General features: G+C 38.2%; 2 protein-coding genes across 3 annotated transcripts in view; one reads left to right on the plus strand and one right to left on the minus strand.

Moving 5' to 3' along the window:
* The window catches only part of abhd12 (abhydrolase domain containing 12, lysophospholipase), a 34,152-nt gene extending 23,381 nt beyond the window's left edge, over positions 1 to 10,771 (minus strand). Inside the window, exons 1-2 of one of the 2 annotated variants that reach the window (XM_041790173.1) lie at positions 10,478 to 10,771; positions 8,098 to 8,263 (exon numbers count right to left, since the gene is read on the minus strand). In XM_041790173.1, the coding sequence (XP_041646107.1) occupies positions 8,098 to 8,261 (164 nt within the window). In that variant the 5' untranslated portion in view covers positions 8,262 to 8,263; positions 10,478 to 10,771. Of the gene's footprint in view, positions 1 to 8,097; positions 8,467 to 10,477 lie in introns of those variants that run through there. The other variant, XM_041790172.1, reaches the window with a different exon arrangement.
* A 117-nt stretch (positions 10,772 to 10,888) lies between these two features.
* Positions 10,889 to 18,888, plus strand: gins1 (GINS complex subunit 1 (Psf1 homolog)). Its single transcript, XM_041790174.1, has 7 exons — positions 10,889 to 11,114; positions 13,638 to 13,702; positions 15,393 to 15,491; positions 15,596 to 15,686; positions 15,766 to 15,882; positions 16,479 to 16,553; positions 18,745 to 18,888. The coding sequence occupies exons 1-7, from the start codon at positions 11,040 to 11,042 to the stop codon at positions 18,811 to 18,813; spliced, it is 591 nt and encodes a 196-aa protein (XP_041646108.1). The 5' UTR covers positions 10,889 to 11,039; the 3' UTR covers positions 18,814 to 18,888.
* The last annotated feature ends 250 nt before the right edge of the window (positions 18,889 to 19,138 follow it).

The following is a 19,138-nucleotide window of genomic DNA, read 5'->3' on the forward strand; positions in this document are numbered from 1 at the left end:
TATTTTTGTGTGTTTTGCTTTCTTTCTTTTCATATTAGAAATAAATGTTAATAGTAACATCTCAGTGTCAGGTCCTCTGTGTTTATGGGCTCTAATGTCAGAGCAGACGGACCAGCATGCACTGCAGTGTCCTCTACCTGCTGGTGGATGTGGATGTTCAGGCTGACCTTGTGTTGGCGTTTAAGCTCTAACGTTAATGAGGATTAGACGGAGAAAGAGGAGTAAAGCCCACATGATAACACTGGGCACCTGAATGCCTCTGCCTTCTGTTCAGGACTGAAAAAATAAATTCAGACGGGAAGTGATTTCAGCAAAAGTCACTCCTGTTTGACTGCAAAACTATGGGGAGGGATTTGGGTCAAAGCAGAGACAGGAAGTGATTCTGATGACAGAATCAGTTTAGTAAACTCGCAACTTCCTGTTTGACAGTCTGACCTTTGTGCTGCATTCAGGGACCTCAGTAACACATCAGTGTTCTGCTACCATAAACATAAATATGTCCTGTTAGTAGATTAATATAACACGCAATTATGCAGAGGTTCATAAACTGAGGGGTAGAGTGTGGAGTGTGGGTGGACCAAGTGGGGTTGGAACAGGGGAAGACACTACCATGGGAGGTTCAACCATCAGGCAGACTGTCTGAGGCCTCAGGATATAACCACTAAAGGTAGGGCTGGCCAGTTCATGAAGTTTTAGGATTTATCAATATATTTCTGGATGAGATCAAGGGCAATGCATTGTCTTAAATCCTATAAAATAGCAAACTAACTCACTCCCACACTCAAAATTGCTCAGTTATGTTGGCAACATTTAATAGTGGAACTGGTAAGGTGCGAGGGTTCCCTCACTCTTTACTAATTCCACCAACTTTTGTGAATGTTGACAATATATTTGTCAATTTAGACACTTCTGCCTCTCTTGGTTAAAAAAACAACAAGGTGTAAGTTTTGATCCATATGGCCCACATGCAAAAGGCAAGGATGGAATGTTTTATAAACTTTGAAAACTTCATATTAAAAGGCAAGAATGGAATGTTCAGTAAACTGATAACTTCATGTTAAAAGGCAAGGATAGACTGTTTTGTATACTTTGATAACTTCATATTAAGAGGCAAAGATAGATTGTTTCATAAGCTTTGTAGACTTCATACGAAAAGGCAAGGTTTGATTTTTTTATAAACTTTGATAACTTCATATTAAAAAGCGAGGATGGAATGTTTTATAAACTTTGATAATGTCATATTAAAAGGCAAGAATGGAATATTCAGTAAACTGATAACTTCATATTAAAAGGCAAGGATGGACTATTTTATAAACTTTGATTACTTCATATTAAAAGGCGAGGATGGAATGTTTTATAAGCTTTGTAGACTACATACAAAAAGGCAAGGTTTGAATGTTTTATAAACTTTGATAACTTCATATGAAAAGGCAAGGAGGAAATGTTTTATAAGCTTTAATGACTTCATATTAAAAGGCAAGAATGGAATATTTCATAAGCTTTGATAACTTCATATGAAAAGGCTATGATGGAATGTTTGATAAACTTTGATAATGTCATAGTAAAAGGCCAGGAGGAAATGTTTTATAAGCTTTGTGACATTCTATTTAAAGGCAAGGATGGAAAGTTTCATAAGCTTAGATAACATCTTCAAAGGCAAGGATGGACTGTTTTTTAAAACCTTGTTTACTTCATATGAAAAGGCAAGGATGGACTGTTTTATAAACCTTGTTGACTTTAAATTAAAAGGCAAGGATGGAATGTTTTATAAGCTTTGATGACTTCATATGAAAAGACAAGGATGGACTGTTTAATAAACTTTGATTACTTCATATTACAAGGCAAGGATTGAATGTTTTATAACTTTGATGGTGTCATACTCAAAGGCAGAAGACAGAATGTTGGTAAAACTGGAGATGTTCTTTAATTTCCCTCTAGATTAATAAAGTATCTATTGAGATGGCTTTTCCTTTCATTTTTGCCAAATAGTCAACCATAGTTTAACAGTCGCGGTCTAATCTGAGTAGAACTAGAGTTTAAAAGTTAAAAAGCTCATGATTCCATCTGTGTTATCTATTTTATGCTGATAACAACAAAACATTTCTCCTTGTCACAACTGCATTTTATCAAAGACTGAGTTTTCATTTTCCATCTTTCAACTACAACTCAAGTAGTAGAAGTGGGATGTAGAGGTTTGTAGCAAGGTCAGCTGTTTCATTACTTAGAGAGCTGGGAGTGCAGGGACAGAATTTGCGAAAGACAGTTAAAGAGATCTCAAATGAAGCAGCTCAGGCCAGTCAGTGGATCTGGATGAGGAGGAGTAATGCCAGCTGGGGCAAAAATGAAGGTTGACGAAACCCCATAACTTCTCTATCCGTTAGTTTCGTTTAATCCTCTCTCTACTCTGTCTTCCCTCATGAAAATGAGGGAGTGGGGGGGGTAGAGTGTCAAGCCATGCCAGGCCGGGGGTGTGTGTTCACCCATGACAGGGTACCACACTCTTAGCTCTGCCTCCCCCACCTTATTGCGAAGCGTGCTCGTGCTCTCTCTCTCTCTCTCTCCCCCTAATCTGTCTCATTTTCCCCTTTTTTTCACTCTTAGTTATTGGTTGTTGCACTGTAATCATGAGTAGTGTTAAGGAAGGTAGTATCAGCATCGTCACTACCTGGAGCTTGCATGTACGGAGCCTGGGTCTGTTGAAGGTGGCGTGCTGTTGAGGCTGTGTGGGCCATGTGGTAAGATAGGTAAGATGATGTCTGCGTGTTGGCATGGTGGGTGGTGAGAGCCAGCATGGAGGGGGGTGGCTCTGGGACGCTGGAGATCACTGTTCAGCCCCCTGGAGGTGTGGTGGGACTAACTGGACGAAACACTGACGAAGGAGAGTTCCCACTTGACAACCCCTGTGAAGTGCAGGTTTCTTACTACCCATCAGTCTGCGTGGTTGACTTGCGGAGGCAAATAGTATTGGATTAGGGATTTCTTCACTGAGTGCTGATCCTCTTTATAGGGCACAAGTATCTTGTGTTTCATTAAAAAAAAATCAACTACAACTTAAGTGAGCTAATTAATGTCCATTCTGCTGATTTGGACACAGATTTCAACACTGGCTAATATTTCAACTAACAGGTCTTAGTACAAAGTTTGGAAGCAGATGAGGAGCAGCTAAAGCCAGTGAGCATGCTCCCATAGTCTGAGTTGTTTTCCCCCAACCTGACAAGAGTGAAGAGCAGAGAGTGCGGTGTCTCGTATCCCTGAGTGTTTTCCTTTAAGACAACCTGAATGCTTTTTCCCCTGTTCGCCTCAGTAAATGTCAAGGTAGTGAGCCCTCTGGACATTATTCACTGTGACATTAAAGTACAATTATCATTGAGGGTTTTAATGATAATAAATGAACAGCACAAAACAGAATTTTATCACAGTTATCATTAAAAGTTGTAACCAGGGCTCTGTTGTTATCTCGTCTTAGTCTAGTCTTCCTCATGGAAAAAAGGTCAATGAACATTTTTAGTCAGAGATTGAGTCTACAAAATCTACACTGATCCCTATCACCTGACAAGGAGAGGAGCTGGACTGAAATCACTGCCACAAAGGATGTCCACTGTAAAACCAAACAAGTTAAAAATAATCAAAATATTTATCATACCTGATTACAGCAAAGATTTTATGTGGTGAAAAATTTGATAATAATTTGATGAGTATGACTGAAGTTAAAATCTATAATGTTTCAGATGCACTGAAGGTTCCCCTTATGTCTTCACATATTTTAACAATCATGCCACCCAAACTCTTCCACAGAGTTCACTACATCACACTCGCCATGGTGAGGTCGTTCTCCACAGGTAGGACCTCTCTAACTAAGATGGTAACTTCACTCATGGCACAATGAGAACTGTTAGTACTCAAAACTAAAACTGTGTTCAACTCAGAAAAATAGAGCTTAAATGTCTCTTTGGGTTTCTTAAGTTAACACAACACAATTATTTTGACAACCTTTAACTGTTCAGTTTTACAGTGTAGCAGGTAGCTAACAGCTAGCCTCTTTAGTTAGCGGTGAAGGTGTCAGAGGTGTGCTGAGTTGGTCATCTCCCTAAACATCAAACACTGTAAAAACTTCACAGTTAAATTATTCTTTATCTGTGTGGGCTCTCCTTCATATTCAGACTAAGTTAAATATTTAAAACTAGGGCTGGACAATTGATTGAAATTTACATTGAATCCCAATATTTCCTACAGCAACTTTCAAACAGCAGAAGGTGCAGTATTTCTCTGACCTGAATGTGTCATAATGCCAGTTTAAAACTTTTTTTGTGGCAAAGATGCTCTGCCCTTCACACCGTGTAAATGTTGTAGTTTCAGTTTTTTAGAGTAGTTTGCAAAAATTCCCACTTTCCTCATTTTTACACAAGACAAGGAACTTCAAAAATAACTGCATTTAAATCATCACGTTAGAAAAAAAATATTGCAATTGTATAATTTTCCCAAATCATTCAGCCCTGTTTAAAAGTGTGCCGGGTCTAAGGGTGAGGTTTTCTAGGGTGAGGGCGGGAGGGTCGAACTTGATCAGCAGTTTCAGGTATGACCAGATCACCAGTCTAACAGAAACCAGTAGAACCAGTCAGCTCAGACTCAAGAGGGACTGGCTCAACGTGGGTCAGTGAGCCAGGAATACACTCCAGGAAAGAAACAGCTCTGAAGACATTTGCTGGAAAACATACCAAATATATCGAATAAAAAAGTTATGATTAAGAATGGTGCCATGCCATCTTTTTCCTTAGCTGTTTAGTTTAAAGCAAGGGTGCCCAAACTCTGGCCCGGGGGCAAAATGTGGCCTGCGGTCCAATTTTGATTGGCCCGCAGCAAATTCTAGAAATAAAATGAAATATGGCCCACATTTGCTTGACTGTACCATACTTTCATAGTTTCAGAATAAGACAGTGCTACCATGCTAATTCTGTAAACACACATCTTGACAAGAATAATTAATCGATGTGTTTTTTGTGACTAACTTAAGACAACTCTGTACAAAGTAAACATACTGGCAACCAAAATAATAATATCTTGTTTTCTAACTCCCTGATAGGTTACGGCAGCAAATAGCAGTACCAATAATATTATGAGGGCAGAGCCAGTGGTAGCTAGTGCTAAAAATGGCCTCCTGAAATCTCATTAGCATTCCCAAAAACCTGGAAATTATTGACTATTTGCATTGTTAGCCATTAAATCCTCCACCCCAGCTCCTCCTCTATTCTGCTTCTGACTTAATCAATGTCATATACCTAGCCTTGTGGATAATAAAGCGGCCCCAACATCCTTATGTATTTCTGTATGTGGCCCTCGCTGGAAAAAGTTTGGACACCCCTGCTTTAAAGTGTCTACCTGTCATACTTGGCTGTGGTTTTAGTGATGCCAAAGACCGCCATGAGGTCCTTCATCATTTAGCCAAAATCATCCATAAGTAAGAGAACCAAATAAATCTGGAATCATCTCTTTCAGGTCCCAAATCCAGAGAACTACAGGACAGACTCAGATGACACACTGAAGTCCTCAGATAGCCAGCAGTCCTTCATCAGAGCTCAGGAGAGCAGATATACCAGCAATCTTCTGCTCATGTTGACAGTCCTTTGAAAATGAAATCTCATGGGGGGGTAATGAAAAATGAAAAAAGGTTGGGAACTACCAGTCTATGGTATATTCTTATCTTTATGATCCCTTTATTATCTGTTTGAACTGATTTATAGTATATTGTGATTGCCATTTTGCTTATTTTTTTCTTTATTTAACCATCAAGTTAATTTCAACTTTCTGTAACAATCCATGTTTTTGATTTGTGGTATAATTCTACTTTTATTTTGATTTTCTTTGCCTTGTTTTTACAGGTTTATTTTCCATTTGTATTGTAATCTTGTTTTTATTTATCTTATTTTAACTTGCAGGTTATTTTCATCTTTCTCTTACCTACCATGTTTTTATTGAAGGATGGTATAGTCCTACTTTTATTTGATTTTTCCCCTAATTTTTACTTATAATCCATTCCTCATCTTACTTTTACTCAGCATGTATTGATTTTCTATAGTATATTCTTATTTTGTTTTGACTTGCCCTGTTTCTACTGACATATTTTTCCTAATCCCTCTTTCACCCACTGTGTGTTTTGATTGGTGGTTTAGTCCTGTCTTTATCTACTTTATTTTTTGAAAGACCAGTTGGACTTTCCAAAAAACTTCAGTCAGGCTTTCATGTGTTTTCACTGAGGAGAGTATTTTACCTATCCACTCTGCCATAAAGCCCAGATCAGTGGAGGGCCGCAGTGATGGTTGTCCTTCTGGAACTTTGTCTCATCTCCACACAGAATCTCTGGAGCTCAGTCCATAAGGTCACCTCTCTTACTAACGCCCTTCTCCCCTGATCGCTCAGTTTAGTCCGGCCATCAGCTCTTGGAAGAGTCCTGGTTGTACCAAACTTCTTCCATTTGAAAATTATGGAGGCCACTGTGCTCTTGGGAAGCAGAAATGTTTTTGTAGCCTTCCCCAGATCTGTGCCTGTCAAAAATCCTATCTCTGAGCTCTGCCAATCAATTCAATTTACCAGAGTCAGACTCCAATCAAGGGGCAGAAACATTTCAGCAAACATCATGAGAAATGGGGGGGAACCTGAGCTGTACAGTGTTGTTGGAAAGGGTCTGAAAACTTATCGAAATTTGATATATGAGAGAATTTTTTAACTTAGTCAACTGTAGCATCAGGATGAAATATAAGAAAACTGAAAACAGTTGTTTTCTGTTTCAGTGTAAACTAAAGTAATACTGAGCATGATAATATGGAGATGGTGGAGCTACTGAGGGGGTTAAATTTACTACATTTCTGGGGGTTCACATCGATGCATTCCTGAATTCTAACAGACATATCGATGAACTGACAAAAGAATTATCCAACTATATCAACCTGTTTTCAAAGCTCAGATATTTCCTGTGTACAGGTTTTAATTTGAGCCACACTTAACTGTTAGCTCTGTTATGTGGTGAAATACATGTTCTAGTTATGACGATGAATCACAAATCTAACTAAAGAGCCATATCATGGTTAAACGCTCTTATTAGTAATCTCAACCTTCTGAAGCTTGAATATAACAGTTTAAATGCTTGTTTAATGACTCAGTGATAGGCCGTGATCTTATTCCAATGTGCACTCCCTCTCATGTGTAGCCTATAACACAAAAAAAACCTCCTAAGATCAGAACGTACGCTGAAATTTTGAAGCCTGGGTGAGACCTGCAGAGGTCCTCAGATCTGGAGCAAGCCTGAAAATTCTGTAAAAACTTTGTCATCTTTGTCTATCTTCAAAAAGAGCCTTAGACAACAGCTGCTACTAAAATATACTCAACCGTAAACCTCAGGGTCTCTGACCAATTCTAAATAACTTTCTCTATGGACAACATACTCTAATTTATTCTAAGTGCCATTGCCTACATGTACGGTATCAGTGTCACATTTAAGATCTTTAGAGTAAATTTTAGGGTTAAAATTGGAATGCTGGTTCAATTATGTCTATAACTGTGTATATTATTATGCATTATGTTTATCTGTTAACTGTATAAAGATGTCTGGGCCCTTATCCACAAGCTCCCCATAGTTTCTAGAGAGTCCCATTTCTTGTTTTCACTGACAGGTTATTTTTTATCTTGCTTTAATCCACCATGTTTTTATTAATCGGTGGTATAGTCCTATTTTTATTTAGTGTTACCCCTGTTTCCCTGATGACCCACTTCTTATCTATACTGGTTTTTATTGGCTCATCATTTAGTCTTACTTTTATCTTGTTTTCTGCTTTATTTCCACTGTCAGGTTATTCTTATCTTGTTTTTTTAAAGCCTGGGTCTTTGTTTATAGTGTCTTGCCCTGCCTTGTGTTGTTGATTCTTGGTGTCTGAGCAGACTGTAGACCTAATCCACCTGTCCAGGTGTGAATAAAGTTACCCTGCCTATTTACCAGCCTGTCATTCTGGGTTATGGCTTAACTTTGACTATTCTTAGACAGGGCCAACAGAATCAGGAGAGATGTTCTCTTCTCAGTAAACATTTGAGATCTTTGCTCGGTCTCACCTCCTGAAAGGTTTCCCCATGGTCGCCTCCTCTCCCGGACTCTCTTGGCTGTCTCCTGCCGGCCCTCCTGCTCCTCTGCCGGGACGCTGCTTCAGGTCGGGGTCGTTGTCCAGCAGAGTCCCGCTGTCATGCTCCGTAGTCACCGAGTTATTCCTCTTTCGCATCACTAAAACGGTATAAAACCAGAATTTAACCGATGAACACCGAGAAGACCGCGGGCCTGTCAGCGGGCTGGAGGCCGAAGGTTGGCCGGGCTAGGGAGCACTGAGAGCCGCTAAGGATGGAGCCGTGTGCCCGCTGTCTCTGCGCTCTGAGCCCGCACTGAGAGCTGCAGAGAGCCGCTGAGCAGCACCGAGCTGACACAGCCAATCACAGGACACGAACCACGCCACGTGGTCTTGCTTTGCTGCGTCCACGGCCCCTGGGGGGCGTCGGAGAAACGACCACCAAAACAAATTCGGTTTACGGAAATGGGAGGAAGTAATGTAGTGCATGGTACCTTCAAGTACACCTCGGAAAAGGGTAATTTAAAACAGGAAATTACTTTTCTTTTATATCATAAGCTTTTTGGGGGGGTTGGGGACCTTTTTTCTGAACACAGAAGATATAGAGAAGGAGAATAGCAGACAATACAACATGCTCGTGATATATTGTGCTTATTAAATAACGTATTTTTTTTATTCATCATTTTCCCCTGTCATTTCCTCCTTTCCTTTTATATTATTTACTGTTTTCCTAATATTCTTTCCCCTGAGCTTTATTAATTTCTTTTCTTGTTGATGGATTTTAATCCAGCAGTTTGATCTTTAATGCAACATTTTTTTTATGATGTGTTTTTTACATGTTGTGATTGACAACACAAAAAATGTATGACAATGGACAAACATATTATGTAATGTTTTGTTATGTCATTTAATCTTCTTTCATCATGTAATGTTATACTATGTTAAATCATGTCATGTAACATACTATGTTATGCTATGTCATGTAACATTATATTATGCTATGTCAGGCTATGTCATGCAATATTACATTATGTTACATCATGTTATGTCATATAACACTATGTTATGCTATGTAACATATTATGCTATGTCAGGTTATGTTATGTTTCATTATGTTATTTAATGAAACATTATGTCATGCTTTGTTATGTTCTGTAAATATATGTTATGTAAGCTATCTTCTGGCATGTTACATTTTTGTTTTGTTTTGTAATGTTATGTCATTTTGTGATTTTTCATGTGAACATTGTGTTACGTTATCTTATGTTATATTATAACATGCTATGCTGTATTATGCTGTGTATACTCTGACATGTTATATTGCATTATGTCATGTTGTGTCATGTTTTATTGTTAGTTTTTGTTATAGTTTATTTTGTTGTGTAATTTAATGTTCTGTCATGTTTTGTTATATTATGATATTTTATATTATTTTGTGTTGTGTCATTTTGTGTTATACTATATTATGTCATGCTACATTGTATTAAAGTTCATTATTTTGTGTTGTCTTATAGTATACAGTACTAAATCTTGTTATGTTATGTTGTTATCTTTCTTTATTTTTTCACTGATTGCACATACCAGTTTAATACCGTCATACACAGTTATTAGAACAAACTTCCTTTTAAGTGGCCACGACAATAAGAATTTTTGATTTTATTAAAAGAAAAAGACTAAACCATTTCTAAATACCAACAAATAACTGCAGGGAGATATTGATGTAATTGTTTAATTTAGTTTTGTGATTTATCACAACTGTTCCAAAATAGATTTAGAGTATATCAGTTATTCTTGGAATTACATTAATAATAATATGTTGATTTTTAGACAAAGATAGGCAATGACCTCTGATTTATTTAGAGAAAACAGACAAAAAGATGTAATGTTAGACCTTTTACATCCCTATAGAGGAGAAATGGAGCAACCCATGTTATATATATACAGCTTTAAAACCATGAGACTGGAAGCCATGAGGCTATAAACAAATATTCAACTAATGAGGCTATACCTGTTCTCAGGTATGTGGGGTGGATCCTAAAGTAGAGAGATGTGGTGCTACAGTAGCAAAGATATAATAAATAAGAAAAGACACCAAGGAAATAATCCATATCTAATAGAAATACAAAACGAGTAGTACACATCCAATGATTCAAGAAAAATTAAATTGAAATAATAAAACTAAAGTCCATAAACTCTGGGATATTCTGAACCTAAAGTATAATCTAAAACTTGAACATACAGATTCAACTTCCTAAAACATTGACAGTCCTGGCTATACTTATTCGGTTAGTATTAGTTACTATTAGGTCGTATTTAGAGTTAGTATTAATTAATATTAGTTAGTACTCAGAGTTAGAATCTCAGATCATATCTACCATGTCAGCGTCTCTCTCATTTCCCAGGCGACGTGAATGCATCACTATTGAGAACAGAGGTAAATCGGCGTGAACTGGATTCAGAAGAGACTAAAACCGATTACTCGACGCGGACTCTCTGTAGTTTTACTAGAACAGAAAGTTTCCGACTCTGCTGACTTATTTTTAGCTGCCGACGGCTACGGCTGCGCAGTTCGTCTCCCGGAAGTCAGAGTCAGCCGTGAGCTAAAGTAAGAGTTAATGATTAAAACAGTCACATTTAAAGATAAATTCTCTAAGCTGTTGGATATAAACATGTACCACAGCATGAATTCATTATTCCGAGCTTCTAAGGGATTCAGGATTTTAGTTCGTGTCAACGAAGTTTGTCCCTTTGCGGTTGCCGGAGCGCTGCGTCATGGGGTCACGTGATCAAAACACTGCTCAGATTTTACCGCGAAACTAAGTTGTGAATAACACGGAGAGGCAGAGCTCATTTTCCTTGTTTTAGTGTTAAATTCGTCCCGTTTCGCCGCTCTTTCCTCCGTTTCCATCTATTTCCCTCTGGTTCAAAGCTGTCAGGATGTTCTGTGAGAAAGCCATCGAGTTAATCCGAGAACTTCACCGGATGAGCGACGGCCAGTTGCCCGCTTTCAACGTGAGTATCCCCCCGTTATGTTAAAAGTACCGATGAACGCTCAATAACACCAACTAAATGTTTCCGGCTTTAAATGACACTCGGACGTCTTTAAACCACACTGAGTCAGATTAAACAGAGTCAAAATCAGCGGTTGGTACAGCAGGTGTTAAGGTTGAATAAAAGACCGTGTTACAGATTTCTCCATTGGTTCGGCTCATTTCTTGAAACAGAAATTACATTCTCAAAACTCTAAGATCATTTGGCAAAACAGTCTTACCGTTCAGCACAACACCGTAGCTCACCTGCAAAAACTCAAATCTCTCCCAAAACAGTTCAGTCATGCTTCAAAGCTGATTTCCTTTCCCATTTAAAGAGTCAGTGCCACCAAAAATGCATTGTCCCTTTGGCATTGTGTCAGCACTGCAAGTCAAAATGTTTAGATGTTTTGTCACTATGGCAGATGAACATTGAATATATATATACACACACTTATACTGCCAAGGAAATTGAAACTTTAAATACACACACATTACTGTAAGTAACTTTCATACATCAGAGTAAAAAGAAAATGTATACAGCATAAGATTCTGTAATATAAACACATAAACAAAAAAACAAGCTTTATATTTACATGTTTGGCAGCATTCACGGTCATGGACAACACCCGTCAGGTAACTAAACACAGTTTGACTGGTCACCTGAGATTTGTGAAACTCTTCTTTATTCAGTCAAGTTCTAGTTTCACCTGACTGTCAATCAATTTACCCAAATGTTCCAAGAGATTCATGTATGGTACTCATGGTTTTACAGTATGTTCTTAGCTGATTTTGACAATTGAACAGACTATTGTGCATGTGACGACTTATACAATGAAATGATGCTGACATGTTTTGGAGAGAACAACCATTAGACTGAGAAGTCAACAATCAGTTTAGATCAACAAGATCTTTTCACTTGGAAATTGTGCTAAATGCGGTCTACCTGTACTTAATCATTTGCAAAGATGTACTAAGACATCTGCAATTTGATAAATGAAGGAGAAATTGAATTCTGTTGTGAACAAGTGCCAAGGGGTTTGGAGATTTGACCATGTTATTATGAGAATTTGATTTCTGTTGAAGAAATGAGCCAAACCAATTGAGAAAAGCTGTAATAGGTGTCCGTCAGCCGGATCATTAAGTCCAACCAACATTCCAGAAACTGCGAAACCATTCCCCACAACACTGTGTAATCGATGCAGCTGTAGAAGAGACATTACGGTTTGAAGCGGAAATCAATAGAAAAAGCCCTCCATGCTGGATAACTTTTATTTAGAAGGTGGGGGCTGACCTATCAAAATTTCAAAACAAACTATATGAAATAGAAATAGTTGCAAAAGTTTGGGTTGAATATTAAAGTGAAACTTCTTGTTTCCACAGACTTGTTCCAGAGATAACTTTTATTTCATAAACTAACAGGATTGCTCACTGAATATCAAGACAATCTAATAGCCACCTAAAAACATGCGAAGTGTAAACATCTGGCTTATTTTGAGACAAGAAAAGTCAAACTTCCTGTTTCCAACATTCCATTTATTTATAGATTGATAGTTGACAGCCCCATAATGCAACTGACAGGATATCAAGGCTGTCTGATGTGGAAATCCAAAATAAATGCTTCTGAAATAAGCCAAGTATACTATACATTTGGCTAGTTTTAATTTAATTTGAGATAAGAATAAAACTTCCTGTTTTCACAGTCATGGCACCATAGACATTATATATTATGTATATAATATATATTGTATTGTGTGTGTATATATGTTGTAGATTTTATATATTACATATATTATGTCTATGGTCATGACAATGTGATGTAGAATTTCAAAATAAAAGCCATCTGAAATATGCCAAGTGAACTAGACATTGGCTTATTTCGAGTAAGAAAATCAACTTTCTTCTTCCACTGATTTTTTTTTCTGTTGATATCGATAGCTGATTCGAAATCAAGGCAAACTGATGTGGAATTTCAAAATAAGAGCCATCTGAAATATTGCACCCTTAACCTGTCTTATTTTATTTTGACATTAAAATCAAATTCCTTGTTTCCACTGATGCATTCCATTTTAGATTAATAGTTGGCAACCTAATGATGTGATATGTTCATTATCAAGAAAATTTTTAAATTAAAGCCATCTGAAATATGCCTTTCAGGATACCTTGTATCTGGGTTATTTTCATTTTAGTTAGATTTTAATTCCCTTTTTCCACTGACTATTTTGTCTTTAGTTTGATATTTGACAACCCCATTATGCAACTGGCAGGATATCAAGGCAGACTGAAGTGGAATTTCAAAATAAAAGGCATCTGAAATATACCATATTAACCTTTAACTAACGATATTTAATTTAAAGAAAGTAGACTCCATTTTTTAGGATGTCAGTCTTATTCTCTCATGTTGCATGATTAAATTCTGAATCTCAGATGGCCGTTCGCTGGCTGACTGTGAATGAACTTTGACCTTTGCCTGTTTGTCTGAATGAACCTGTGTTGTTGTTTCCAGGAGGACGGACTCCGGCAGGTTCTCCAGGAGATGGAGGCTCTTTATGAACAGAACCAGGCTGATGTGTGAGTCCTTATGAAGATTATTATCATCAGTCAGTTTGTTCTAATTCCAGCGTTATACTCAGAGATGGCTTGATAATGAAATATGCCCCTTTAAGGCAAAAAAAAAAAAAGATGAATTTAGACTTGAGTATTCGACAGGTCTTCTCTCCTCAGCCCTCCTTCATCCAACCTGTAGTTATGATTTAGATTTGCCATAATTTAATATTTTATTGTTTAGTTGCAGATCAACAAGGGGATGAAATAAAACGGAGCACCTGCATCTGCATCCAGGTTAAAATAACCAAAAATGGTGTGGGTTTTTTTTTTCATTATTTATTTTCATGTTAAGACTCATGATTTAAAAAAACATCCACTATCACAAACACAGCATCTTTTTTATTGTGGGGCAGAAAATGATTTCTAAAGACACATTCTTTACATTTACATGATTGCAAACAATGTCTCTGCATTTACTTGACAACCAAGCAAGTAGACAAGTCTTACCATTTCTGGATTATGATTTTTTTTATAATCACGTAATCCTGAATGTCCATTGTGGGTCAGACATTAGAAATTAATGAGCACAGTAAAAAGTTAGTACTTTACAGCTCTAAATAGACCTCTACGCTGCAATCATCATCAGAACATTTCTACATGCATAAAGTACGATCCCTACACTTTATAAAAAGTGATTTTTATCACCGTTTAACTGATCAATATCACAATTACTCAGTTCTGCAGACCTGCCAGAGTCTAGAGGAGTCTAGTACTAAGCTAAGAGGCTTGCTGAGCCTCTAACATATAAAAAAATCTTCATTTTTTTAACAAACATGCTTTTAATGTAAGCAGTGGTGTACTTTCAACAGAATAAACCTTGTGGGGTGAGAGACAGAGTAATGATGAGCTGTTCATGAATGAGGCAATTCCACTAAACAGCTCTGCCACTGTTGCTAGCTTCTGTTTGAGTGCCAGTTTCCTCTCCTCCATCCTTTGTCGTTATGTAATCCACATTTAAAAAGCCAAACTGATACCAAATGAAGAAAGGTTTGGGAGCTAAACATCCAGCTCTACTGATCTTAGCCAAATGACCTGGATCTCTAAAAAGAGACAGATTTCCCATCACAATGAGAGAGACTGGACAGACATCAGCTGAGGAAACGCGGGTAAGATCAGAGTTTAATGAGCTAAACCATGACAGAACTGGACTGAACCAAACCGGACCATACAAAGGTGTTGTGTGACAAGACTTGTCCAGACTTTGGACAGAGGCTTTTATATTCCTGCCTGCTGAATTTCGCCTGTTAGTTTTTTTAACCTCTTTTTTGCCTGAATTTTTCACTACTTAACAATTAAGAGTGTTTTTATTTTCACATTTTGAACACTTGTTATAGTCTTAAACAGCTCAAAAATGGCCTTTTGGTAGAGTTTCCCTATGCAGAAGTCTCTCCCTACCCCCTAAGGGGAGTTCTCCTCTGCAGCATGATATTCAGAACATATAGCCTAATCTTAAAATAGCTGTATTATCCAGTAAACTTTCAGTCCCACATTAGTACCAAATGGTGCAGCCTTCAGATGTAAGTTCACTGGGATTTTACTAGTTACTCATCCTTGTTGTACTGAGACCAATCTAACTTTGTTCCCTTTCTTTCTAATTAGGGGTTTAGGTTACATTTGCGATCAGATGAATAACTGATCTCTCTGTGTGTTTCAGTAACGAGGCGAAGGCTGACGGTCGAGCTGATCTGATTCCCTCCATTAAACTGCGTCACTGCTGCCTGCTGAGGAACCAGCGCTGCCTCACAGCCTACCTGTAACCACCTCACACCTTTAAGGATGCCACCGTTAAAATAACTAATCAGTAAACATCCTGTTAGCTGTTATCCCGGTGTTTAACTAAAACCTTTCTTCCATCAGCTACGACCGCCTGCTGAGGATCAGAGCTCTGCGCTGGGAGTACGGCAGCGTTTTACCGCCAAATGTCCGCTTCCACATGTGTGCAGAGGAGGTGGGTGTGACATCACTTCCTGTTTGTTCTCATAGAGTTTAACAGATTAAAGAGATTAATTCCTGTTCTCTGTGTGCAGGTTCAGTGGTTCAGTCAGTACAAAAAGTCTCTGGCATCCTTCATGCGCTCTCTGGGAGGAGGAGAGGGATTGGACATCACTCAGGACATGAAGCCTCCAAAGAGTCTTTACATAGAGGTCAGACTTTCTATTTAAATAAATAAATGCAACCACTATTCCAAAAAAGTTGGGTCGCTTTGTAAAATGTAAATAAAAACAGAAGTCAATGATTGGCAAATCTCCTAAATCCATATTTTATTCACAATAGAACACAAACAACATATCAGATGTTGAAACTGAGATATTTACCATCAAAAATATTGGCTCATTTTAAGTTTGATGGCATCAACACCTCTCAAAAAAGTCGGGACAGGACCATGTTTATGATTGTGTAGCATCCCCTTGTCTTTTGACAACAGTCTATTAACATCTGGGGAGTGAGGAGACCAGTTGTTGGAGTTTTGGGAGAGGAATGTTGTCCCATTCTTGTCTGATGGAGGATTCTAGCTGCTCAACAGTCCTGGATATTCCTTGCTGGATTTTTCCTATTCTGATGCTCCAAATGTTTTCTATTGATGAAAGTTCTAGACTGTAGTACCCAACTTTTTGGAATTGTGGTGGTAAAATATGAAAAAAAATTCTGTCTCAGTCTTGTGATGTTCGTTTCTTTTTGTTGTCTACATGTTAATCTTGTTTTCTGTGGCACTGATCTTGCTGTGACCGTGGTGTTTCAGGTCAGATGTTTAAAAGACCACGGGGAGTTTGAGATCGATGATGGAACAGTGATCCTGCTGAAGAAGAACAGCCAGGTCAGAACAGGACGCTCCTTTTACTCATGACCAAACCAAATAAGGAATTTTTTATCTCCTGGTGCGCTGTCTGTTAGTGACTCCTTAATGGGAGGGGTTACTGAGTAACACATTAATGCACAAGTATAGAGTCATTATTGTTACAAAACTCAGGAGCGCATTTTAATGTTCTGAGACTATGACTTATTAGTTTTAGGCTCAGAGTTGTCTTCAGTTTTTCCAGTCAACCCTGCCTGTGTTCTCTAAACTGCCTCCTTTTCTTAGATTTTCCGTGTCAAACATTCTCCTCTCATTCAGGTTGATTCTGCTTGTTTGTCAAACTGATTTTTCTCTGTTTGTACGAAACTTTCTCTGCTCTCTAAACATATTTCTGCTCTTTGATTTTTTTTCTTTTTTTGATGAACCAGCCAAAAAGAAACAGGTAGATGATGGACCAATCATGTGAGCTCTGCCTATTGTTGCTATGCTGTTCTCAAGGAGACATTTGCTTTGATCTCACTAAAGGCCTTTACACAACAAACGTGATTTTTTTTTTTTACTGTATGAATAATTCGCACAAAATAATTTTTCAAACCCGTAGCAAGCCAATGCAAGCTTCGCTCGGATGAGCTCACATCTGGCCAGTCAAAACACTCGCTGGTGCTGATTTTTAAGGCCGGCCACACACTACAGGATTTTAAAGCCCGATTTGAGGCAACCCCAACGATTGTGGGGGAGTAATCTGAGTGGAACTTGTTGCAAACAATTATTTGTCTAAATAATCTGCATGTCTGTGGTGTCATAGAAAGGCGTGACAAAATTTGGCTCAGAAGAATTTGCATTTCATGCTGTTTATTCGTATCGCCCTGTAAGTGTAAAGGTCTTAAGAGTCCTAACACTCTACCACATAGACACACCTCATCTCACCAAGCCCCATAACTCCAACTCAGTTCCTCATACAGATTTCACTGTGGCTTTAAAAAGTAGACAAATTATTCAGCTATTTAAAATAGATTCTTTTTTTTGCTATCTTTGACAGATTTTTAATAATCACAGTTTGATGAGGATTTGACTCAGACTTTTATGTTTGTGTATGTGATAGAATGTTGGGACTCTCTTAGTGATATCAAAGCAAATGTCTCCTGGGGAACAGTATAGCAACAACAGGCAACGTGACTGGTCCATCCTCTGCCTGTTTCCTATTGGTTGGTTCGAGGAAACATCCAAGAGAAGAAAGATGATTAGAGGGCAGAGAAAAATCTGTGTCAGCTTGAAATTTAAGCAGCTAAAGATTTAAGATCGAGCAGAGATTTAGTAACCTCACAAAGCAGATGGATATGCCCGTTTCCGTTTTTCTCACTGGCGAATCCATCTTGCAAAGCTCCCGTCTGAACTGTTTGGGCCCAGTTAGAAAGTGACGGGACCAATCAGCGACGAGGGGCAGTACTTTCAGGCACAGCGGAGTCATGATGTAAGCAAGCAGCAACAAGAGGCCGGTGCAATTATGGCGGAAGAGATTAGCGTGGATGCTGCTAAAGCACCAGTTTTATCAGAACTTGATGACATTTTTTCGTTAAAAGAAGAACAGAGAACAGCAGTGAGTTGTTTTCTTTTAATAAACAAAAAAGTCGAGTACTGATATGTCTACAGTTGCCATGGTTCGTGTTATTCCTCGGTAGCTGCGCACGTGCACCGCGGTCGCAGCTATGTTACGTGTTTTGTTGCTCTGATTGGCCCGTAAGATGTGACAGACAAAACGTTCATTCAGTCACACTCCAGAGTTTTTTTTCAAATCCTCTGCCCTTTCCCAAACACTTAGTATTGGAAGTTTTGGTGTCAGGTCAGAGATTTAGAGCACAAACAGAAAATCTAAGAACAAGGAGGCAGTATAGAGCACAATGGCAGGTTTGAATAGAACATTTGAAGATAAATCTAAGCCCAGAATCAATAAGCCATGATCTCAGAATGTTAAGATGTGGTCTTGAGTTTTGCAACCCCAATGACTCCATACAAAGTGCCTACAGTGGTGTGTAGGTCACTATGGTGTAGATTAACCAGGTTTATTAAACATGTGAGCACAAATGTTGAGGAAAGTTTTAGCAAGAAAAAAAAAAAAGAGTTGAATATCTGTGGTGTTCAGGAAAGACCCTCGCTTCGAGGTTTTCATGGTCCAAGATCTTGCGTGTCTGACACTGTCTTTCCTCATCCACAGCACTTCCTGCCACGGTGGAAATGTGAGCAGCTAATTCGTCAGGGCGTCCTGGAGCACGTCATGTCCTGATGTCACAATGTCTGAATTATGGGATCAATGTTTGTTTTTTTTAACAGGAAATAAAAAATGTAAAATAAACTCTAATGTCTGCGCCACCCTTCAGTCCTGATTCCAATCATCCCCGAACACAACAGAGAAATAAAGTCCTTCTTTAGTAGTTTAGTCCACTCGTTTCTTTCCCTGAGTGTTTGTGGCTGTTTTAGCTTTTATCGTCTGTTGCTGAAATTAATTCATCATTAATTATCCATACATCAGTTTAAAGACAAATTAACCGATACTGTTGTTTAACTGAAGTATTTTCTTGTTTCATTTTCCTCCTGTCAGTAAAATGGAA

Source organism: Cheilinus undulatus, linkage group 6, assembly GCF_018320785.1.
Source record: "Cheilinus undulatus linkage group 6, ASM1832078v1, whole genome shotgun sequence".
Lineage (NCBI taxonomy): Eukaryota > Metazoa > Chordata > Actinopteri > Labriformes > Labridae > Cheilinus > Cheilinus undulatus.